Source organism: Macaca nemestrina, chromosome 7, assembly GCF_043159975.1.
Source record: "Macaca nemestrina isolate mMacNem1 chromosome 7, mMacNem.hap1, whole genome shotgun sequence".
Lineage (NCBI taxonomy): Eukaryota > Metazoa > Chordata > Mammalia > Primates > Cercopithecidae > Macaca > Macaca nemestrina.
In genome coordinates this window covers 31,060,752-31,086,547 of record NC_092131.1, presented here as the reverse complement: position 1 = coordinate 31,086,547, position 25,796 = coordinate 31,060,752, and the positions used below count along the sequence as shown (strand labels likewise).

Below are 25,796 nucleotides of genomic sequence, written 5' to 3'. Positions count from 1 at the left end.
AGCCTCTGCCAGTGCCTTGATCTTCAACTTCCCGGCCTCTAGAACCATGAGAAATAAATTTCTATTGTTTAAAAGCTACCCAGTTTATGGTATCTTGTTACAACAGCCCAAATGGACTAAGACAGTATCTTTAAGAACCATACTGGAAAAAAGAAATCATTCATAATAGAAATGTTAACAATGAGGGAGAACTTAAAAATTAAATACCCTTTTAACAAATTATTCCATTACAAAGGGAGTTGGGGGCTGGGCCTGGTGGCTCACACCTGTAATCCCAGCCCTTTGGGAGGCCAAGGTGGGTGGATCATTTGAGGCCAGGAGTTTAAGACCAGCCTGGCCAACGTGGTGAAACCCTGTTTCTACTAAAAATACAAAAACCATCTGGGCGTGGTGTCACATGCCTGTATATCCCAGTTACTCGGGAGGCTGAGGCACAAGAATTGCTTGAACCCAGGAGGCAAAGGTTGCGGTGAGCCAAGATTGTGTCATGGCACTCTAACCTGAGTGACAGAGTGAGACTCCGTCTCAAAAAAAAAAAACCAAAACAAACAAACAAACAAAAAAAAAACAAAGGGAGTTGGAAATAGTAAAAATCACAATGTATTTTATTATACACATTGATGGCGCAGAATGCTCCACTACAATGCCATGTCAGCTTATGGGAAAATCAAACCATCAAACCTAGCACTGAATCTTTCTTTGTACTCCAAGGCTCCCCATTCAAGCTAGTGTCACAGTTAAGTTGTCATGTTTTGAAATGCACGGTTGGGTTGGATGATTCTGGTATTGAACTGGAAATATTGTTAGCATATCTAAACAGAGCCTCTAGAAAAAATGAACTCACACACTAAGATCTCCTTGTACTCCATTCATGGCCCTTTTAAAATAAGGATAGTTGGCTGGGCATGGTAGCTCACTCCTATAATCCTAGCACTTTGAGAGGTCGAGTCGGGAGGAAGGCTTGAGCTCAAGAGTTCGGGACCAGACTTGGCAACATGGTGAAACCCCATGTCTACAAAAATTACAAAAATTAGCTTGGCATGGTATCACGTGCCTATAGTCCCAGCTACTCGGAAGGCTGAGGTGGGAGGATCACTCGAGCCTAGGAGATCAAGGCTACACAGTGAGCCGCGACTGTACCACTGCACTCCAGCCTGGGTGAAACAGTGAGACTCTGTCATGAAAAAAAAAAATTTAGAGTCTTTAAAAGAGATTCATCAAGAGCCTGTTCAGCCCTGGGTAGGAGCATTGAACAAACAGAAGGGTACATTCAGAGTATGTGGAGAATGAGTGTGTTTACCCAAATCTAATCTCAATTTTCAAAATACTACTGTTATTTTGCACCTTTGGGGAACTGGCTATTTTGCCCCTATAGAATGAGTCTTTTCTACCTACAAAGTGGTTGTCAGTATATATTTTAAAGGTTCTTGGTTTAATTTTGTTACTATTTATTTTATGTTTCATTCAAGTACATCACTGATTTAAATAACCTATTCTTAATATGAAATTATCTAAGTGAGATCCTGTTACTGTTTTTGTAATCCTAAACCACTGAGCTCCTCTGCCTGAACCTGACTGACACAGAATTTACTTATCCCAGTTCCTGTACCTGCTGGTTCACTCAATACAGGGTGGCCATCATTGTTATTACTATTGCTATTGACAGAGCTGTAATAATACTTTCACTTTGCAATTAAAAATAAACTGGGCCACAGACATGTTTGTTGCTCTGTGAAAAACGCCAATTCAAATTAAACTCTTGCAAGAAAAAAATAAATTCAGTGTTAATCAGCAGTCCTTTTACTATAGTTTTCCCAGCCATTGCTTGGTTGCCTTCAGCTACTCCTCTAGTAGTTTCTTGAAGAAAGGTTGTTAGTTGAGTATAATATTCTTGAACTATATCTTCTTTCCTAGAAACCTTAATCCACTGTCTTCTGGAGTTGGATGTCAATATTAAGAAGTCTGAAGTCTTCCGGGTGCGCTGGCTCACATCTGTAATCCTAGCACTTTGGGAGGCTGAGGTGGGCAGATCACCTGAGGTCAGGTGTTTGAGACCAGCCTGGCCAACATGGTGAAACCCCATCTCTACTAAAAATACAAAAAAATTAGCCATGCATGGTGGTGCATGCCCAGAGTCCCAGCTATTGGGGAGGCTGAGGCAGGAGAATTACTCGAACCCAGGAGGCGGAGGTTGCAGCGAGCCAAGATAGCACCTCTGCACTCCAGTCTGGATGACAAAGCAAGACTCTGTCTCAAAAAAAAAAAAAAAAAGAAAAAGAAAAAAAAATGGTCTGAGGTCAACCTCATTACTGCTAGACTTCAAAGTAGCTCAATCTTTTAACTGCCCAAAAGACTCTTTCATCTTTGACTTCTAGGAACCTCACTAGAATGTCTTAGTATTAATTCTCCTACATCTTTTTTTTTTTTTGCCCAAAAGACTCTCATCTTTGACTTCCAAGAACCTCACTAGAATGTCTTAGTATTAATTCTCCTACATCTTTAGTCTCACTGTCACCCAAGCTGGAGTGCGGTGATACGGATATGGCTCACTGCAGCCTTGACCTCCTGGGCTCAAGCAATCCTCTTGCCTCAGCTTCCTGTGTAGCCAGGACCACAGGCACGCGTCACTATGCCTGGCTAATTTTTTGATTTTTTGTAGAGACGGTATCTCACTTTGTTGCCCAGGCTGGTCTCAAACTCCTGGGCTTAAGCAATCCTTCTGTCTTGGTCTCCCAAAATGCTGAGATTATAGGTGTGTGCCAGGGTGCCTGGCTCCTGTATCATTTTTTACTGGGACACATGTCTTCTCAATCTGAAAATTCACATCTTTTCACTTTGGAAAAATCTTTCTTGAATAATTATCTTTAAATATTTTTTCTGTGTTATTATATTATAGGCTTTCTTCTTTGGGAACTCCAATTATGTATAAGTTAAATCTCCTTTATCTTTCACTACTGTCATTTTCTCTCTAATCCTTTCTAACCTTTTACTTCTCATTTTGTTTGTTTTGTTTGGATTTCCGGGCCTGTCTCTTACCTTGTTTTCAACAGTATCTATTCCTACTTGTGCTGCATACAATTTTGTCTTTATTTTTTGTAATATTTTTATGTTTTATTCCACTTCTTTTCTGAGCTCTGCAGCTTACATTGCATCTTCTGATGTTTTGCCACATGCCTGAACTTACTTTATAGGCAGTTATTTTTGTGCTCTTTCTTTCATAAAGACAATTTCTTGACCGGGCGCAGTGGCTCACGCCTGTAATCCTAGCACTTTGGGAGGCCAAGGCAGGCAGACTGCCTGAGGTCAGGAGTTCGAGACCAGCCTGGGCAACATGGTGAAACCCCCATCTCTACTACAATCAAAAAAAAAAAAAAAATAGACAGGCATGGCAGCGTGCGCCTGTAATCCCAGCTACTCCGGAGGCTGAAGCAAGAGAATTACTTGAACCCAGGAGGCGGAGGTTGCAGTGAGTCAAGATGGTGCCACTGCACTCCAGCCTGGTGACAGAGTGAGACTCCGTCATAAAAAAAAAAAAAATTAAATTAAATTAAAATAAAGACAATTTCTTTATTCATGAGAAAGTCATCATAATTTCTATAAGCTCCATGGCAATTATTTTTATCTTTGAAGTTAAACATTCTTTATCCGCCTTTTGTTTTCCTGTTCCTTTTTTCTTGTAGTATTTTAGTACAGATTCCATGCTCTTCCTTTTTGACAACCCAGCTTTGAATTAGTTGAGGTTTTTCTCCACCAGTTATTTGTGCAAAGTTTATATAAGGGAAGGACTGGGTATTTCAAGTAACAGGAATTTTCTTTTTGACACAGGGTTATGTAGGCATCCTTTTAATCTTTCTCTCCCAAGCCAAAAGAGATACGCAGCTCTACAAGTATCTTATCTACCCTCTCTACCACTTGACCAGATTGCTTAACAGAAATATGGCTTGATCCTTGATCAGTCCTTCCTCCACTGCCTCATATGATCAAAATTGGTCCAGAGACTCTCCTATCGTGACCTGTGCTTTCTATTCTTGTTGGAAAAAAAAAAGGGATTTCGGTTTTATGCTCCAGATGGAAAAAAGTACTCAGCTAGTTCTTTCTGAGATCCACATATCCCCCAGATAAGTCTCTCTATACTTCCTCTAGCACCCCTGCACGATCTCCAGTGCTTCTTGCAGGCATTCCTTCTGTGTTGTGGTTCTTGGTGTCAGGTATCTTCAGTTTTGTCTACAATGGAGTTTACATTTCTTTTTTCCATTCTCCTTGTTGCTTTGAAGTGGTTTCAGAGACAAGAAGGGGAGAATGTCAAGTATACGCTGCTACATTCAATCTGAAATTTCTCAGTAGGATCAACTTTTATTAAAACCAGAACCACTGTCACCTTATGATTTTCAAAGCCCCATCGTGTATAACTTCTTCCCTATATATGCTGTACACATGCTAGCCATTAACAACTTAAGTCTAAAAAGGTTAAGTGGCTTACCCAAGCTCTCAAAGCTAGTTAGAACTCAGGTGTCTTGATTCCTGGTCTGGTGCTCTTATCACACTGCACATCCATGCAATGGCCACTGAACTCAACTGAGCTTCCAAGTATACGTATTACCAGAAGCTAATCTCTAAGAACTATACTTAGAAAAGAGCAGGAAACCACATAACTGACAAACATCAGGAGTGAAGAAGAAAGAAGACCAAGAAACTGGGATTAGTTTCCATTACCTGGCTTAGTATCTGTCACCCCTTCCATGAGGACCAATCCTACTGGTCGCTGACAAGCGATGCCGCAGAAGCGGAAACGTAGCAGGAAGTCTCGACCATACTTGCGTCTCTCTGTAAACCAGGAAAAGCCATATAGTGAAAGAAGATGAAGCAACATGCTGAGACCTCCTTAGCACCAAGCAACTTCCAGCATAGATCCACAGAGGAAGGATTCAGAAGACAAGGAGATTTTCCAATGGCTGTGATTTAAAGTTGTCCATTTTATTGGACGGCCATTGGGAGGACAGTGAGAAAACGGAAGAATATGCTAAGAGAAATGAGGGATTACACTTTTTCTTGTCATTGAGACACCAGCTTTCTCCCAAAATGGACACGAAGACACAGCCAACCAAGAATGTGACGTGTGCTCACCTGATCTCTTGGGGTGACAGGAGGAGACATACTGACAGCAATCAGTGATGCCCAGGGAGCTGGGCCACAGGGGGGCCTGCAGCTTCCTCTGGTAAAGCTGATGAGAGAAGTCTTCCTGTCCAGATACCTGCAAGGAAAGAGCAGGGTGGGAATAAGGAAACCAAGATAGAAAAAGGAAATAACAGCCCATGTTTTGGGACATGTGGACAAATACAAACACACACAATCACACACTACATACGTGGTATAAGCAAGCATGTAAGTCTCAGGGGCAGGTTAAAAATAAGGACCAAATTAAAACCATTACTTTTTCACTGGCAACACTGAAATGTCCATGAAACAGGAGGAGGATAAGAGACTGAATCAAGGGGAATCGAATAGTATGAACATGTGGTTCTCTAAATTTTACCTCCAAAAAATCAATACAATTCTCCTCCACAGGGAATATCAACTCTCAGGGGCTTTAAGTTGCAATGGTTAAAGGTTTATCCTCATCTTTGGATCTTCTGGATCAAGGTCTAATATCCTGAACCTATTACTGGGAAACCACAGGGTCAAACCAAATGGGAAAGCACCAAAGCACTTTACCGTATCTACGTCACCATCCTCGGTCAAAGCCAATGAGCAGCCTGGGAACGGACAAAACGTAGTAGGGGAAACATTCGGCAACATCAGTCATCTGCACATCTCCAACGTGTGTAGCAAGTCCCTTTATGCCATTTAACAACAACAAATATTTGAAAGCCAAAAGACACTAGCTAAGTGCTGGGGATAGAGTAGTGATAGACAGAATCCCCCTGCCCTATAACGGCATAAATTTTCAATATGTCATCTGAAGTAAAACAGATCTGCAATTCAATGGCCACTTAATAGCTGTGTGACTTTGGGCAAGTTAGCTAACTCTCTTGGGTTCAATATCTCCTACTATAAAACGGGATAGGCCAGAAGCAGTGGCTCATGCCTGTAATCCCAGCACTTCAGGAGGCCAAGGTAGGTGGATCACCTGAGTTCAGGAGTTCAAGACCAGCCTGGCCAACATGGTAAAACCCCGTCTCTACTAAAAATACAAAAATTAGCCAAGCATGGTGGCACACTCCTGTAATCCCAGCTACTCAGGAGGCTGAGGCAGGAGAATCACATGAACCCAGGAGGCGGAGGTTGCAGTGAGCCAAGATCATGCCATTGCACTCCAGCCTGGGCAACAGAGCGAGACTCTGTCTCAAAATATAAATAAATAAAAAAATAAAATGGGATAATAATACCATGTACAGTTAAGAATCTTAATATCACTACCAGTTACTGACTTTGAACCAGATACTGGAAAACACTTTACACGCATTATTTTATTTAATTCACCCAAAAAAACACCTCTGAGGCAGGTCCCATTATATCCCCCATTGTATAGATGAGGCAAATTGGGTTTAAGAAAGTTAAGTAATTTGCTCAAGGTGGCAGAGCAGGGATCTGAATTCAGGACTGTCTGGCTTCAAAGCAAGTGCTCTCATTCACTATGCCTAACAGTGCCTGTCATGTGGCAGGCAGTCAGTTCTTTTCCTCGTTCCCTGAGCTCCTTGATTACAGCTCCTTTAGGGCAAGATCATGCCTTTCTCTGCACACATCTGGCTCATTTACATAAAATCCCATGTGTGCAACAGTAATTCAATCGTTTTGTGTCCTTCCACCATCGTGCCTTGCCAAAAGTTAGTCAATAAATTGAAACAGCAGGGGCAAAATAGAGGAACAAGGAGATTAAGTGACATAAAGAAATCAGCACAAGCTGATAAAACTATGAGGTGTCTGTCATCAACACTCAACAGTTAGAAGGAATGAGATCCATATGCAAATTGCTGAGTGGAAAAAAACAAGCTACAAATGAAACATATAGTAGTGTATCATGTTTATAAAACACACATGGCAGATTACATATTGGCTGTTATAAGCAATCACAGCACAGTATTTGAGGGTAAGAGCTCTGCAGCCAGACCACCTGGTTACAAATCCTGGCTCCACCACTAACTACCCACATAACCTATGGCAAATTACTTCACTTTTCTGGGCTTTAGTTTCCTCATTTATAAAATGAAAGCCATGATGGAAATTGTGAAAACTAATGAGTTAATGAGTATAAAGTGCTCAAAATAGCACATGGCACAGAGTTAAGTGCTTAACAAATGTAAACACCGATTACAATATCATAGGAACATAGATATCACTGTAAATGCAAAGAAAACAAGCTAAAAGACGACCACCAAACTTAGAACGGTCATTATGTGACTCTAAGAGAATAGAAAGGGAATGTGGGTAATAAAACAGGCCTGTGCCTTACTGTATAATGCTTAAGTTCCTCCAAGTACATACTCACGTACTACTTGTGAATTAAAAATATTAATGATAAAAACTGAAAAAAATCCCAACATGCCAAAGTACTCAAGAATTCTTAACTTCCAGGCTTGGGTACAAGCTATTCAACATAACAAGAAAAAGGAGGAACAGGCCAGAGCAGGTGTACTGAGGTCCCTGCCACAGAAGCAGCACTGATGCTCACAGCTGAATCTCTCTCTAGACCATGTTCCCACCCCCACTGTGGCCTCTCCCATTTCACCTTCCAGGCTGGCATCCCATGGTACTGGAGCTCTCCATCCCTGATGAAGTTGTAGAGAGGTGAATCAGGGACAGAATTTAGGTCCCCGCACAAGATGATGGGGCAGTGGCTGCCATCTGACAATCTGGCCACCTTGTCCACTTCTGCCAGGAGAATGGCCATCTGGGCCAGCTTGACATCACCCCGGCGTGGGTTGTAAAGGATATGGGTATTTGCCACACACAGCGGGGCCACCGAGACTTGCCCCAGGCCTTCTGGGACGAGTGGTTGCAGTAGCAACACTAAGCCCACATTATCCCGATTAAGTAGCTCCAAGCCAGGCCGGAAGTACTCCACAGGGCTGGCACAAAGCAGGCGGAATCTGGTGGGCTTGTAGCAAACAGCACAGCCATCGGTTTTACACCCGGTCCTCCTCTTGTAGAAACAGGTAAAGCCTGCAAGGAAAACCCCACCAAGGAGATGGGTCAGAGTCCTTAAAGCCTGAATCCCTTCCAACCAGCACCAGCAGTCCCAGTGTGTGCCCCTGAGGCATTGTTCCTGCTACTCAGTAAAGAAGCCTTTGCCACTTCCTTGGTTCAGCAGGTTCCCCCTTACAGTTGTAACTAGGTGACTGAGGGGCTGGAAGGGCAAGGAGGGAAGGGTATGAAGCAATGTAACATGATAGAAAAGAGCCCAGAATCTAGAGTCAGACAAGCTGGATTCCTAGCTCCACATCTACTAGCTTTGTAGCTTTGTGATTCTGAGGAAGTCACACGAATTTTCAGAAATTCAGTTTTCTCATCTGTAAAATGGGAATAATAACAGTCTCACCACATTGGTTACTTCAAGGATCAAATAGCAATGTATGTCAGAATTGCTTTAAAACTGCAGAATTCTACTTTCTCAGGCACACATGGAAGGAGCTAGCTCACAGGTGCAACTGAGGGTTTACCAAGACAAAAGGGAAGGATGGGGTCTTCAGGAGAGAGTAGGCAAGGCTGTAGAAAGAAAAGCTGGCAAGCATCCCAGGGAGCTGCATTACCCATCATTCGCAGAGAGGGTTCCAGCTGCTCCCAGTAATGATCTTCCTGGACTTCCTGGAGACACAGGATCTGGGAAATTGACAAGAAACCCAATCACTCTGGAGTGCTGGAATGTGACCCCCACCCTCTAGGAGCAGGTCCTGAGGCCAGGTAGGAAGCTGCTGGGTCACAGTGAAACTTCCCAGTCACCAACAGCAAGAACAGGCCCAGACCTAAGCTGAAGAGATTAGACATGTGCACTGGATTTTCCTGCTCCTTGAATCCCTCAAGCCTCCCTTCCTGCATAAAGGTGCTGGAAAGTGCACACCTAGGGAGATTCTTCTCAGCATCTGCCAACAACTCACTGACACCAGGCAGGCAAACTCTAACCCTAGATAGGACTCCAATCATTTGAACAACTATGGGGTTGAACTCATCTTCTAAGAGCACTGGGAAACAGCCCAGGTCCAGCAACAATGCAAGATGGCAACCCCCCCTCACTCACATCGGGGTCCCAGTGCTGGAATTCCTGCATGAGGTTCATGAAGCGATAGTTCCAATTGAGGATGTCCGGATGGCAATGTAGATAGAGCTCTGAGCTCTGCTGCATCAGGTCCTGAGCCAGGATGTTATAAGACATCAGAGTGAACTGGAACTGAGGGCCATCTCCTGGCTTCAGGCCCTGAGCATCTGGCTGGGTGGAGAAATCCTCCCATTCTCGCCACAAAATTTCTGAAAAGGGATTGGGAGAAGTATTCCATGGCAAGTACAAGTAATGCAGAGGCACCACCATCTCCTCAGGCACCATTACTCCTGACTCAGTAATATTATGCCTGAAGTTCCTTTTACCATCTGCCCTGTCACCCATCCCTCTCTGTGGGTAATTGAGCAGCACTCTATGGACATTCTTCAGATGACATGGTTAGCTCCACAAAACCAGAGATCTTGGCCTGCTTACCACTACATCACCAGTACCTAGCATCTAATAGATGCTCCATATATGCAAGCTGACAATCTCTCATTTTTGATAAATCCATATATCTCTGGAGAATCACTCAGATGAGTGTGCTTAACAGTCACCTGAGGTTAAAGACATTTCTAGAGTTAACTGCAGCCCTAGGTGTTTTCTGATCCCTAAACCTGGAAGAGTCTGTAGGACTAGAAACCACAGTGTGTCCCCATCTCCCCTATGGCATGTGGCAGCATAGTGGATTTCAAATCTATTGATGCCTTTCTTCAAATTTTAATGGACTCTGAATATACAACACAAATAAAACTGAGGTGATTGTGACTGAGACAGAGAATAGAGGCCCTGAGACCTCTCCATCCCTACCCTCAGAAAGCCCTAGGGTTACCACCAGAGAAATGATATTGTGGAGAATCAGAACTAGAGTATGCTTTCAGTTCTTCCCCTACCTGGCTTTATGACTTTAGGCATGTTCTGCTACCTCTTTGCACTGTGATTATTTCACCTTTAAAACCATGGGGCTGGATGAGATGATCTGTAAGGCCCCTCTAGATCCTACACGCCAAGATTCTTAGAAAAATAGAATGCAGTGGCAGAGCTCCCTACCATAGAATCTTCTCTTTAGCAATGGCTCTGCCCACACCTGAGACACCCTGCTCCCTTGGCTCACTCAGTCACTTGTCAGACTCACCATGATATGGTATTTCCATTGGGGGAGGCTGCAACTGCCCCATGCCCTCAAAGGGCCAGATGGGAGCCTCTTCCTGGGGCACAGGCTCAGGTGCTATGCTCCAGGCCAACACCGCCGGGTCCTCTTCCCACTGCTCTGTGGCCAGGGCACCCACTGGGAGGACAGCACAGTCTGCATACTGGGGGTCCGTCTGCATGGGGATAGCTGCCCACATAGGGCCCTCCACCTCCGGCAGTGGTTCCTCTCCTAGCATCTCAGGGAAAGGCTCGTCCAGGTTCTCTGCTGCCCGAAGGTCACTCAGCTGCCTGCTGGACCACTTGTCCTCTGAAGCAGCATTCTCTTCTCCAGGATTATCCATCAGAAGTGCCAGGCTGCTCTGGGCTAGTCCTTTATCTACAAGGGGCCCCTCACTTGCAGTTGAGAGTACCTGGCTCGACCCTTCTTCTCGCCACTGCTGCAGCAGGCCCTCACATTCCTCCTGCTCGGGGCCCCGAGGGGCCATGGCAAAGTTGCCTTCTACCTGGGAGGATGAGCTCTTCGCCAGAAGGACATTTTTTCGACATGTAAAGAAAGCATCTAGGAGGAAAGCCAAAATACCAGGTTATAAGACTGTCATCCAATCCACACTCTTCTCCCAGCTAAAACATAAGCCCAATAAAAGCAAGACCCATATCCACCTTGCTCATCGTACCATCACCGAGCCTGCCCACCTTAATGCCTGAACATCATCATCATAATCAGGGCAAAGTATTCACTATGTGCCAGGCACTGTTCTTTACAAGTGGTGACTAATTTATAAGGCAGGGATCTGATAAATATTCAGTGCATGAAAGAACAGCTCTCTCACATAATCTAGAACACAGATGGGCACATATAACCACACTCCTTTTACATGACTTAGTTAAAACTATTAACAAACTCTTTGGTTCTAAGAACCACATTACATTAGAACCAGCACTTGACTGTGAATCAGAACTGTGGGTTATGATCTAGCAGCAAAATTAATAAAACTGACCTTGAACAATACCCCTAGTCAGATGGAGTTACTCTTGACTGTAAAATGGGAACAAGAGGCCAGGCGTGGTGGCTTCCAGCATTTTGGGAGGCAGAGGCTGAGGCAGAGGCAGCAGGATCGCTTGAGGCCAGGAGTTACAGACCAGCCTGGGCAACATAACGAAACTTTATCTCTACAAAAAATTAAAAATTAGCCAAGTATGGTGGCATATGCACCTGGTCCTAGCTACTTGGGAGGCTGAAATGAGAGGACTGCTTGAGCCCAGGTCGAGGCTGCAGTGAACTATGACTGCCCTTCTGCACTCCAGCCTGGGAGACAAAGTGAGACCTCATTTCAAAAAAAAAAAAAAATTGAAAAAAAATTGGAAAAAAAAATTTAATTTAAAAAAATAGAGACAAGCAAAGTTTGAACTAGATAATCTCTAAGAGCTTTTCTAGTTGTATAAATTCCCTGATCTATGAATGTACTCCAAAAGAAAAAGTCCTAAAGTAGAGTCTCAAAAATCTATACAATTTACATCTCAGCAAAGGCCCTTAAGCCTCTTCTTAAAGCTACTTATTGTAATAAAATCTTCACAAACTTCATTATCTGCTTTCCCATTCCACAACACATCAGAGGCTATAAATTACAAGGTGCCAACAATTGACAGTAAGAGACAGCTGACATCTCTTTGCTACTGCAGCCACAAATCACAACCAACAGGCAAGAAAGAACATGGGAAAAACTCTAAAAAAACTCTGAGCATAGCATTTTGGTGAGAGCAAACAACTCCCACACTCACACACTCAGCCATTTATTTACAGCACAGGACAAGTGACATGTACAATGCTGGCCCTCAATCACTAGACTCATTTTACTGGCAATTTTTTTTTAAGGCAAGAAAACTTAAAAGTGGCTCAAATATTGAAAGACTGTTCAAATATGTTGTTTGGAGCCTATGTATATTTATGTCCTTCTAAACAATGGTTTTTAACCACGGTGATTTTGCCGTCAGAAGACATTTAGCAATGTTTATAGACACCGTGGTTGTCACAACTGCAGCAGTGCCACTGGCATCTAGTGGTTAGAGGACAGAGACACTGCTGAACTTCCAACAATTCACAGGACGGACCCACAACACATGATCCGGCCCAAAACATCAACAGTGCTGAGATTGAGAAACCCTGCTCTAAACCTATGGACTAGGTCATTGAGCTTTAGTCTCAAGGACTTGCTAATTATCTGCCCCTTGAAACATCCTCTGCGTGTACCAGATGGCAGAGGTTCTTTGATTCATATGCACGAAGTTAGAGGCTTTCGATTTTGGCAGATGTCTTTTGGCAGTGGTGGTGGTGGATTTTCAGCAGCAGAATGCTTCTGTTTTTTAAAAATCTTATTTGGAAACCAAATATGCCAAGTAAATATAAGTGGGACTACTGTAATGTATAGGTGGGGAGGGGCCCTCCTCTGAGATCCCTACGACTCTACTGGTCTGGAAACCTCTGGACTAGCATACTATATCACTAAGGCTGCCATAGAGGGCATTAGAACAGCTCCAGGAGTAACAGCAACAAAGTTAAAAGAATATCCGGGCCGGGCGCGGTGGCTCAAGCCTGTAATCCCAGCACTTTGGGAGGCCGAGACGGGCGGATCACGAGTTCAGGAGATCGAGACCATCCTGGCTAACACGGTGAAACCCCGTCTCTACTAAAATACAAAAAAAATTAGCCGGGCGAGGTGGCGGGCGCCTGTACTCCCAGCTACTCGGGAGGCTGAGGCAGGAGAATGGCGTGAACCCGGGAGGCGGGGCTTGCAGTGAGCTGAGATCCGGCCACTGCACTCCAGCCTGGGCAACAGAGCTAGACTCCGTCTCAAAAAAAAAAAAAAAAAAAAGAACATCCGGCCGGGCGCGGTGGCTCAAGCCTGTAATCCCAGCACTTTGGGAGGCCGAGACGGGCGGATCACGAGTTCAGGAGATCGAGACCATCCTGGCTAACACAATGAAACCCCGTCTCCACTAAAAATACAAAAAAATTAGCCGGGCGTGGTGGCGGCGCCTGTAGTCCCAGCTACTCGGGAGGCTGAGGCAGGAGGCAGGAGAATGGCGGGAACCCGGGAGGCGGAGCTTGCAGTGAGCCGAGATCGCGCCACTGCACTCCAGCCTGGGCGACAGAGCGAGACTCCGCCTCAAAAAAAAAAAAGAATATCCTTAGTTCTCTGAAAACAATTACTTCTGTTTCCCATTCCTCAGAAGTATGGACACACAAGACATTCCTGAATTCACTGAGTGCCTACTATATACCAAGCAATGTGTTAACACCAGAGATACAGGGAACAAAATGGGCGTGGCCCTGCCCTCCTGAAGTTTGCATTCTAATGGCAGATACACAGTAAAAATAAATTTAAAATATTTCTATATGAAATATATATTATCAATGACACACACATTGAGTATCAATTGCGTAAAGTTCCACAAAGGAAAACCACAAAACACACAGTTGGAGCCCTCATTTCTAAGTACTTCTTGGTCCTGTCCCATAAATTAAAGGCAAAAAGTCTGAGAGTTCCATGGGATCTCAGAAACTGATGGTCGCATAAAACCCTCCGTAATTTCAAAGCCCAGGAATTGAGAATGCAGACAAATTATGAAAAAGTAACGAAATAACCACTCCCTCTGAGGTATCGACTGAGCATTGCCCCCACCCCAGCACATCTCCCTCTAAACCGCCGGGGCTGGGGGCGGGAATGCTCCAAAGCTGAGATCTAAATGTGTCTCTGACTGAGCGACCGTTTTTCAACCAGACACCGGCGAGAGAGGAGCAAGAGCTGCCAGCTGGCAGTGAAAGGTGAGTGTGAAGTTAACCTGGCGAAGACCGGTGCGTCTAGTACTTCGGCCATAAACCTCCCAGAGCCGACCCGCCTCACCCGCCGAGAATTTGGGCACTCGCCTCGGTCCGAGCTGCTACCCCTTCCCGACCCCCCGGGGTGCTGACTTGGCCGACCCCACGATCTCTCTGCACCCCCAGGGCCAGGAAAGGGCCCTGCCAGTCCACAGCTCCTCTCCACCTTAACCGTGGCCGGACGCCATCTGACAACAGGCGGGAGGCGGGGCCGCCCACGAGGGTCGTCGGCCAGGTCCAGGCCTCGTGGGGTCAGGAGGGGCCCGCGGGACAGGGGCTCAGGAACGCCTCCCTACACGTCGGCACTGCCCGGGGCACCGTAGTCGTGAGGCCCGGACAACCGCAGGCCGCCCCAGGCCCGCGGAGCCCCGCAGAGGCGGGCCCAGGCCGGGCTCCTGTCTATCGGTACGCCTGGCCGGTACCTGAGAGGGCGCGGAAGAGGCGCGTGGCCGGCAGCAGCAGGTAACACAGGCACGAAGCGATCATGGCCGGCCGCCCGCGCCCGCCTCCGCTCCTCACTGCCGCCTGCAGGGCCTCCCTCAGCTCGGCCCCGCCCCCGGCCCGGTCCGGCCCACGTGGTGCTGCCAGCGCTCCCGCCGCCGCGCTTCAACAACAACTTTATTGGGAGCGCAGGTCTATGGGTGCGCACGCAGGAAGTGGGAGGAACCGGTTCCCATGGCAACTAGCCTCGCCTAGCTCCCGCCTGCCACCCAAGCGTGCCGGATTAAAATTGAGTCCCTCACTGGAGGCCTCATAGTGTTATTCAAAGGCCACAGTTTATTCCCACTTCTGCTGCCAACTAAGTGTCCACCTTGTGACCACACTATAACCTCTTCGCCCCTCAGTTTCCTCACCTGTAAAATGAAGAGCTGGACTTGCTCTAAGGCTCCACTTAACCTTGACTTGTAGCCCTTCTCAGCCCAGAAAGGAAGCGAGTTCTTCCCCCATTTTCCCTCTTTTCCTGCCTCTACTTCCCTGTCTCAGATTCTAGGTCACAAATTGAGTCCTACCTTGCTTCAGGAAGTAAGATTTTGTCTCCTTCCCTACTTTCTAAATGGGTCTTCTTTTCCCTAATCCAGGAAAACAGGGTGTCCCATTGGTAAGAGAGTCAAGAAAGAAAGGAGAGAGGACAAAGAGAGGAGAGAGAGAGAGAGAGAGAGAGAGAGAGAGAGAGAGAGAGAGAGAGAGACAGAAGAGAGAAACGTCCACAAGGCCAGGGACCAGTTCTGGCTGGTTGTTGCTTACCTTGAGGTATCTCTAATACAGTCCAAGCACCTACTGTAACCAAGTACCCAGCTTGAAGGTTATATTCTTGTTATATTCTTTTATTTGTTTCTTTTTGTTCAGTTAACCACTAGGCAACCCCCGCCCCCGACACCCCATCCCCCCGCCACACACACACTGTTAGCATATCTAATTGTATGTTGGCTTAAAAGTTCCAGAGACTAAATCTTGAAACAGTATAGGCATCTGTGGAAATCTCCCCCACCAGGAGATTGCTTCAAGGCTACAGCTAATTTACAACTCAGCCCAGCCCAAGATGATGCCAGCCTGTTCACCAGATGGGCAGTAACTCAAGGTAAGTCATCAGAACTCGTCATGAAGACCTGCACTGCCTCACCCGTTGCATACCCTCCATACCAAAACTTCTTAAAGCCTTGCATTTTCCTTGGAAATGTGAAGCAGTTCCATTAAAGCAAAAGCCTGGATCATTTTTCCCCACTGCTAGCTTTGGTTTATGATAAAGTCAGTCTACTTCTACCATACCACGACCTTGCTCATTGGTTTTGCAAGCGGCCAAATCTGCATTCGCTAGCACTACTAGCCACCACATAAGCCTTTGTTGACTGGTTGAACAAAGCATGTGTCACTAAATGAAGGCCAGTTCTGCCATCACTTCTGTGCCACCCAGCAACCTCTTTGAGTCTCTCTTCCCCAGTCTCCCTCCCCCAGTCTTCTGCCCCAAACAGGCTCTGAAGGAGGGACTGGATGATGCACCCAGTTTCAGTACCCAGCGTCTGAGTTGTGCGATTTCCAATTTGTGGCTGGAGACTTGGTTGTTCAGGGAAGCCTTCTGGGGAGTCACCAGATCCTGGACCAGCTGGGTACATCATAACACTGAAAGGCTAAAAGGAGGAAGAAGGAGAGAGTTATTGTGGCCTTCCCACTACATACCCTTAGTTCTAGAGGTGGCAATGTCTGCCTGCCTTCAGGCAACAGCACTCATCCCTTTGTTTGAGATGAAACAGAGGCCCCAGCAATCTGAAGGTTGGGAAGCTGCTTAGAAATTAGTGCACAAATGGTGGATCTACCAAAGGCGATCCTGAGGTCAGGCCCCCTCCTTTGATGTGGCTTGAGTAAAACCCTCCTTGTACCCTCCCTCCCATTTTGTACCATGAGTTATCCAGAAGTCCAAGTTCCAAATCAGATCCTAATCAAGGGTAATTGTTCCCTTATCTCCACTGGGAAAATGCTTTCAAAATACAAATTTCTAGGCTCTACTCCCAGAGTTCTGATTTAGCAGCCCTGGAATGAGACCCTTAAACACTTATTCCAATGCATGGTTTGGGAACCTCTGCTAAAGGATCTAGTCTCAACTGGGCTGTTCAATGCACATGCGTGGGCACAATGTGTCAGCCCAACTGATCCATGTTCTTTCAGAGGCTTTTTCTGAGACCAATTAAGTGAGGCTTCCCTCTTTTTGTTTCCTGGTCCATAATCAGTTGTGCTGGAAGGTGTAGGATGATATGAAGATCACACACTTTGGAGTTAGTGTGGTGGATCTCAACACCACCTACGTTGAGATCCTAGCTCTGCCACTTTTTACCTGTGGAACCTCTCAGGTTGCTAAGCTCTTGGGGCCTCAGTTTCCTCACTGTGCCTGACCCAGCGTCAACTCTCAATGTTTACTATTACATTTTTGGATTTGGGCAAAAAAAACAGCTCCGGACGCTGCTGACGTAGGATCTTCTTCCACAATTTCTGGCTAAAATAGGGTTCCTGCCTTTCCGACTGTAATGAGTATTACTAAGCAAGCCAGTAACTACAGGTTCCAAGGAGATTGGGCCTGAAGGAGTGGAGCCTTAGGCTTCCCCAGTCAGAGGAAAATTACAAGTGCAATTTGCACAGTCTCCAACCTCATTGTGTCAGAAATATCCCAAGAAGAGAGACAATTCCCTCAATTCATTCCAACTGTGCTAACAATGAAGACAAATGTGAGCACCTGCATCCATCACTGCCATGGTTTCCAGGGTGCAGAACCTATCTAATGGAGCAAGTGGGAGGTTTTGCAATACTTTGAGAGACTTAAGATGCTCTCTTAAAGGGACAGTTCCAGTGTATAAGAAATTTAAGCCCTTGAGGGCTAAAATTTTACTTATGACAACAAATATATGTGGAATTCCAACAGAGTGGCTACATTTATTAACTTATTGATTGAACATGTGCAAATATTGGGGCAGCATAGTGCTTTCTTCAGGATCACAGAGGCTACTGACCAATGCCTGGAACAGAGCTGCCCAAAAGAAATATATTGTGAACCACACATGTAATTTAGAATTTTCTAGTAGCCTCGTGTAAAAAGTAAAAATAAATCAATTGATAAAGCAAGTGAAATTAATTTAATAATATTTTATTTTACCCCATAGATCCAAAAATTTTGTATTTTAACTTGTAATCAATAGTTCAAGATGAGATATTTTATGTTCTTTTTTTGTACTAAGTCTTCAAAATCCAGTGTGTGTTTTACTTGGACATCACATCTGAATTTGGACTAGCCTTATTTCAGGTCCTGAATACTGCAAGGACCTTATGGCTACTGTATTGAACATGGGCTGGTCTAGAGAGCACAAACAGCTTCTCAGATAGGATAGGCTGAAAAGATTTGCTCATCTTCAACTCTTATGATAACCCAAGGCCTCTATACTCCTAGTGATCTGCCTTCTCTGAGCGTAGTGTTTTCTTTGGGAATCTCAAGATTTATGGCTAGATATTCCCAGAATGTACGCCAGATTAGTCTGAATTACTGGACTAATTTGCTCACTTATTCACTGATTCATGCATCCATGTGTTCATTAGAGATTTATCAGGCACTCATCAATGTTTACCCCAACCTCAACCTTGACTTTCCTTGACCTCCTGCCCACTCCCCGATTCCTTGAAACTTCAGCCCTGGACTCACTGTCTTCTTCCCTACCTCTAGTCCTCCTGTCACCAGTGTGGATGAGTCATCCTAACCCCTGGAAGCTCATTGCCATGATCTCCTCAATGACCTTCATTTCCATGTACTTCAGACACTCCCTTCCCTGGCTGCACCTTGGATATGTCATCACTGGGCACTGTTTCCCCTCTGAAATCATAAATTCACACACCCACTCTGAGGGCATGGCTTTCTCATGGCTTTCTGCCTCTCCCACTTCTACTTCATCTTTTAACTCCATCAAACCCTTGATTTCTCTATTCTGTCCTTCTCAAGCTTTCTCTCAGTCATCATTTCTTTCTCTATCCAACATGGAATTCCCATGACCCCTCTTTTAAATCACTGTCCCCAATATCATCAACTCTCCTGACCATTGTTCTTGGATTATATCTCCGTAGGTCAGTGAAACTATTCTTCTTGGCTCTTACATCTGGGCTGCTGAGCACCGATGAATAAAATTACCAACTCCATAGACTGAGGCCATTAATGTGCTAGTCTCCAACCACTCTTCTGCCCTCAACCCTCCCCAGCAATTCTATGCTCTTTAATTAGCTTTCTCTCCCATTCTTACAATGATCATTCTTTTCAAACTTGCTGCCCTATTGCCTCTCTTCTTGCTCTCAGGAGATTATCTCCCCATCAACTTTAGAGAAAAAATAGAGCCACCAAGTGTAAATTCTCTAATCCCTGTTGCTACAACAATGCATTGACCAGCATCTCTAACTACCTTTTCCTCTTCTCCCAACACAGCAGTTGGAACTTCCACCATGCTCCGGACCCCCTCCTGCCTGCCTCCTCTGAGATGACGCTCCTTCTACTACCCCTCTCCTTTCCTTCACTGACCCCTTCTCATCAACATTTAAGACATGCTCAAATCACTCCTGTCAAGAAGCCCTTCTTCAGTGCCAGGTCCCCTCCAGCTAGCCCCTGCGTTCCCACCTCTCACAGCCAATCTTCTTGCAAGAGTTGTCTGCAGCTGCTGTCTACAATTCCTCACTCTTATTCATGCTCATTCCACTATGATATAGCTTCCACCACCATCACGCCACCAAAACTCCCTCATCACTGTTCCTGATGCTTTCCTTGTTGAGGATAGTAGGGTCCTGCAGAAAGAACACGCCGTAGGCATTATTATTTCTTGAATATTCTGTAATTTTGCATAACTTCCCCCTTCTTGTAAGATTCTCTTCCCTCGGTTTCTGTGACATTCTTGTTTTCCGCTTGTCTTGGTGGATGTCCTATCCTTGTGTCCTTCACTTCTGTTCCTCTCACCACCATCCTTTTCCTGATAATGTTCCTAGGATTTCTCCTTTGGCCTCTTCCCTCCTCTTACTCCACTGTCCCTTCTTGAGAAAGTCTCACCACTCCAATGGCTTCAAATACCATCCATATGCTGAAAACTCACACATCTACATTTTTAACCCAAATCCTTTTTCGGGGCCACAGACCCATAAATCTTTTTGCCTGTGGACCTCTCCCAAAGGACACCCCAGCGGCAACTCAAAGACTCAACCCAGGCAGAGCTGTACTCATCACCTCCCCACCACCATCCTCCAAAAGACTGCTGCCCCAGCTCCTTTGTTCTCTCCTTTAGGAGTGGCACAACCATGTACTGAGCTATCCTGGCCCCCGCTTTTTTCTTCTCCTCTTTCTCTTTTATATCTGATTGATTCCCAAATCCAAGTGGTTTGACCTTCTTTGTATTTATTCAGTGGATCCACTTCCTCCAGCCATTCCTGACTAGTGTTGATTCTCCTCTGCCTGGATCCATTTTCCACACTGCAGCCAGAGCAATCTTTCACTGTGTGAATCATATCAGATCACTGCTGCCTAAAACCTTTTACTGCAAACTCCCACTGTCCTCAAAATGTAAGCCAAGCTCCTTGGATTAACTGTACAGTCAATTCACCTCCCACCCCTAAGTGCTTTCAGACCCACCTCTCAGTACCATGAAGGCTTACCTCACAAACCAGTAGTTCAAAAGCACAACAGTTTAATCAGAGGGTACAGCACATGCTGGTTATGTGGTTTCTGAAATACTAGCCCCACAACAAAATTGAAAAGATACAAATTCAGCTGATTTTCAACAATGGTGAAAAGACAATTAAATGGCAAAAGAATAGTCTTTCAATAAATGGCGATGGAACAATTGAACGTCCACATGTGAAACAAATGAATCTCAACCTATAACTTCACAACTTATACAAAAACTAACTCAAAATGGGTCACAGCAAAAGTTCTGGAAATAAATGGTGGCGATGGTTGCACAACATTGTGCATATACTTGATCTCACTGAATTGTACACTTTAAAATGTTAAATTTAATGGTTAAATGGCAAATTTTATCATGCATATTTCATTGCAATAAAAAAATTAAATGGATCATAAACCTAAATGCAAAAGCCAAAACTATAAAACTTCTGGAACAAAACAGGAGAAAATCCGCATGACCGTGGGTTAGGTAAATAATTTTTAGATATGACAGCAAAAATGTGATCCATAATAGAAAAAAAACTAGTATTTGTATAATTTTGACAAAATTTGGCTTTATTAAAATTAGAACTTTTGCTCTGTGAAAGACATTGTTAAGAGAATGAGAAGACAAGCCACAGACTGAGAGAAAATATTTGCAAATCACATTTCTGACAAAAGACTTATTTCCAGAATATATCAAGAATTTGCCAAACTCAGCAATAAGAAAATAAATAACTCAACTTAAAATGAACAAAAGGGCCGGGCGCAGTGGCTCACGCCAGTAATCCCAGCACTTTAGGACGCCGAGGTGGGCAGATCACCTGAGGTCAGGAGTTCGAGATCAGCCTGATCAAGGCTGATTTAGTAGAGAAACCCCCATCTCTACTAAAAATACAAAATTAGCCAGGCGGGGTGGTGCATGCCTGTAATCCCAGCTACTCAGGAGGCTGAGGCAGGAGAATCACTTGAACCCGGGAGGCGGAGGTTGCGGTGAGCCAAGATCACGCCATTGCACTCCAGCCTGGGCAACAAGAGCGAAACTCCATCTCAAAATAAATAAATAAATAAATAAATAAATAAATAAAAATTAAAATAAAATAAGCAAAAAATCTGGACAAAGGAGAAATATAAATGGCAAATAAGCATACAAAAGGATGCTCAACATCATTAATCATTGAGGAAATGCAAATTAAAACAACCATGAAATACCACTACACACTTGCTAGAATGGAAGAACAAAACCAAAAACTGGAAATGGTAAATATTTGCAAGGATGTGGAGCAACTGATGCTATCATACATTCTTGGTGGGAATTCAAAATGGGCATACATATTCGGGCGCGGTGGTTCACTCCTGTAATCCCAGCACTTTGGGAGGTTGAGGCAGGTGGATCACCTGAGGTCAGGGGTTCAAGACCAGCCTGGCCAAAATGGTGAAACCCTGTCTCTAATAAAAATACAAAAATTAGCCAGGCGTGGTGGCACATGCCTGTAATCCCAGCTACTCAGGAGGCTGAGGCAGGAGAACTCAAGACAGAAAAAAGCTCATGTTCACACAAACACCCGCACATGAATGTTTATAGCCATTTTATTCATAATCACCAAAAAAGAGGAAAATAAGAAGGTGTCTTTCAGCAGGTGAATGCATAAGCAAAATGTGGTACATCTCTGTAACAGACTATTACTCTACCATAAAAAAGAACTCTGCAGCAACGTGGATGACTCTTAAATGCATTTTGTTAAATGAAAGAAGCTAGTTCAAAAAACAACACATTGTATGGTTTCATTAATGTAACTTAGAAAAGGCAAAACTATTAGGATAGAAAAGAGAAGAGTGGTTGCCAGGAGATAGGAAGGGACGAGGGGTAAAAGAGGCAGCATGAGGGGCTGTTGAGGGTGATGGAACTCTTTTGAATGGGACTATGGTGGTGGATATATGACTTCCTGGATTTGTCAAAACATATAGAACTGTATACCACAAAGAATGAATTCTGCCATATATCAGCCATAATAAAATCAACCAGGATGTGTGAGGAAAGATGAAATGCAGACTCTGACAAATGAATCTAACTGTATTATACGTGAATTAAATAATCCACTGAAGGGGGTGAGAAGAAAGAGTTGACCTAAGTAACTGGGGAAAAATGTATTTTGACTGGATACCATAAGGGTAAGCAACCACAACCTTATATACTAACAGACACCATGCTCTAGTTAGTAATTTTGTTTCTAGGACTATGGCTTAGCAATTCTGAAACTAATTATGTATATATATTAGAGATGAACACATAAGCAGATATATGGTAGAAAACAAGAGGCAGGTTTATGGCCAGGAGAAAGAAATGACAAATACGAAAAAGGAGACGGCATGAATGAGTCACATAGTGCTGGACTGGGGATCGAGGCATAAGTATAGACTCATGGTTTTTGTTCAGTGTACATATATAGATGGACTGGTATGGAAATAAATATAAATGTGTGTTATGGGTTGGTTAGTTTACATACACACACATATATTTCCTAGCTCTGTTCACCAAAAAGTCCAGAAGTAGTGATACCCACATAGTGATGAGTGCACAACCTCCCAGATCTAGGTTTCCAAATACAATTCTCCTTGGAAAAATAATTTCTTCTGGTTTTTGGTTTTTTTTGTTTTTGAGACAGAGTCTCACTCTCGCCCAGGCTGGAGTGCAGTGGAGAGATCTCTGCTCATTACAACCTTCGCCTCCCGGGTTCAAGTGATTCTTGTGTCTCAGCCTCCTGAGTAGCTGGGACTACAGGCGCATGCCACCACACCTAGCTAAGATAGGGTTTCACCATGTTGGCCAGGCTGGTCTCGAACTCCTGACTTCAGGTGATCCTCCCGCCTCAACCTCCCAAAGTGCTGGGATTACAGGCATGCACCACTGCGCTTGCCCAGAAAAGTAATTTCTGTGACTCCAGAGAGTAAGGAAGTGCTAAAAAAAAAGGGGGAGGAGGATGTCAAAAAAAGGAGGAGGAGTAAGGAAGTGCTCAAAAAAAGGAGGGCACAGGAACCCACCTGAATGAACTCCCAATGGCCAAAGTTGGAAATTGAACAGTAAAATAAATGATAGTATTGTATTGTAACCCAAGGAATAAAATAAACCTGAGTCCCTATAGATACAAACAACTGAATAAACAAGTGGTAGAGAGGGGCAACTCCTGTAGAAAAACTCCAGTCGATAAATGTAGAAGGATTGCGAATACAGAAAATCACCAGGAGAACACCATAGTTATTATTGAGGCATGATCCATTGATAGATGCTAATATTAGTGGGCAAAAATTTGAGCAGAAAGAGGACATTTGCAGAGTCTTAAAGTATCTAAGTCTGTATTCTGTATAAAAGGAAAAATAGCAACTTTACTGTAGCAAAAGCTGGCAGATACCTCCTTGACCAAGTGATCAATATAATACATCTTGACATCATGTACTGCTGACACACACCAAGAAGGGTACATCAACTATGTGGCACCCTTCCCAATAACCATGACAAAAACATCAGCCAGACCAAAACTGGGGACATTCTAAATATCTGACCAGTACTCCTTGAAAGTGTCAAGGTCATGAAAGACAAAAGAAAGACTAAGGAAATGTCACAGTTTGGAGGAGATCAACAGAGCCACAATAACGAATGTAATATGGCGTCCTGGCACCAAAAGAGGACATTAATGAGAAAACTAGTAAAATACAAATATAGTCTATAGTTTAATTAATAGCATTGTACTGATATTAACTTAGTTTTGATCATTTTTTATGGTTATATAGATGTTAACATAAAGTGAAGCTGAGTGAAGAATAAATGGGACCTCTCTGTTATGTTTGTAATTCTGTTATCTAAAATTATTTCAAAATAAAAAGATTAATTTAAAAAATGTGACTGGAGCCGGGCATGGTGGCTCACACCTATAACCCCAGCATTTTGGGAGGCCGAGGCGGGCATATCACCTGAGGTCGGGAATTCAAGACCAGCCTGACCAACATGGAGAAACCCCAACTCTGCTAAAAATACAAAATTAGCCGGATATGGTGGCACATGCCTGTAATCCCAGCTACTCAGGAGGCTGAGGCAGGAGAATCATTTGAACCCGGGAGGCAGAGGTTGCAGTGAGCCAAGATGATGCCATTGCACTCCTGCATGGGCAACAAAGCAAAAGTCCGTCTCAAAAAAAAAATTTTTTTTTTTTAGTGTGGCTGGGCATGGTGGCTCATGCCTGTAATCCTAGCACTTTGGAAGATCGAGGCTGGTGGATCACTTGAGGTTAAGAGTTTGAGACCAGCCTGGCCAATATGGTGAAACCCTGTCTCTACTAAAAATATGAAAAATTAGCCAGGCATGGTGGTGCGCACCTATAAATCCAGCTACTTGGGAGGCTGAGGCAGGAGAATTGCTTGAACCCAGGAGGCGGAGGTTGCAGTGAGCCGAGATCGTGCCACTGCACTCCAGCACGGGCAATAGACAGAGCATGACTCCATCTCAAAAAAAAAAAAAAAAAAGATACCCTTGGTCGGCGCAGTGGCTCACGCCTATAATCCCAACATTTTGGGTGGCCGAGGTGGGTGGATCATTTGTGGTCAGGAGTTTGAGACCAGCCTGGCCAACATGGTGAAACTCCCATCTCTACTAAAAATACAAAATTAACTGGATGTGGTGGCTCATGCCTGTAGTCCCAGCTACTGGGGAGGCTGAGGCAGGAGAATCACTTGAACCAGGGGGTGGAGGTTGCAGTGAGCTGAGATCGCTCCACTGCATTCCAGCCTGGGCGACAGAGCAAGATACCATCTAAAAAAAAAAGAAACCCCTTTAATAATACAGAAATTTTGAGAAAAAATAACAATAATCACAGAAATTTTGAAAAATAATAAGTTATAAAAAGAAGTTACAGGTATTACATTTCAGGGTTTTTAAAAGATACACATTTTTTAAAATTATGGTCCTTAAATGTTTTTATTTTTTCCAGAAATAACTATTATGCAAAGAATATTGCTGTCCACCATTCTAAAGAAAATCTCTGATGATGTCACTCTCCTGTTCAAAACTCTTCAATGTCTCCCTATTGCCTTTTAATTGCATTCGGATCTCTCCCTGAAGCTGCTCTGGCCCTGGTGGCCTCCCGTTCCGCTACTCCTCTTCACAGCCTGCACTCCTACCTGGAGATCTGCTGCCTTCCTTCATCCTGACCTCCTGGAAATGCCTTTTCCCCAGACTCTACTTGTCCAGAGCCCAAGAAAGCTCCCCAATGTGAAGAAGCCTCACCCTCCCTGAACTCCCAGCACATTTCCCCAAAGACCCTTCTCAGTTTCCCTGCTGCTGTTAGACCCAGGCT

General features: G+C 44.4%; 1 protein-coding gene across 9 annotated transcripts in view; it reads right to left on the bottom strand.

The window, feature by feature from the left end:
- LOC105495861 (angel homolog 1) overlaps positions 1-25,796 on the bottom strand; it is a 42,252-nt gene that overhangs the window by 11,747 nt on the left and 4,709 nt on the right. For 4 of the 9 annotated variants that reach the window (XM_011765729.3, XM_071099809.1, XM_011765730.2 and 1 more), the window contains 7 exons: positions 16,291-16,405; positions 10,386-10,961; positions 9,233-9,459; positions 8,748-8,817; positions 7,727-8,160; positions 5,125-5,251; positions 4,714-4,824 (listed from right to left, as the gene is read on the bottom strand). In XM_011765729.3, the coding sequence (XP_011764031.2) occupies positions 4,714-4,824; positions 5,125-5,251; positions 7,727-8,160; positions 8,748-8,817; positions 9,233-9,459; positions 10,386-10,961; positions 16,291-16,405 (1,660 nt within the window). The other 5 variants (XM_011765731.2, XM_011765732.3, XM_011765733.3 and 2 more) reach the window with 5 other exon arrangements.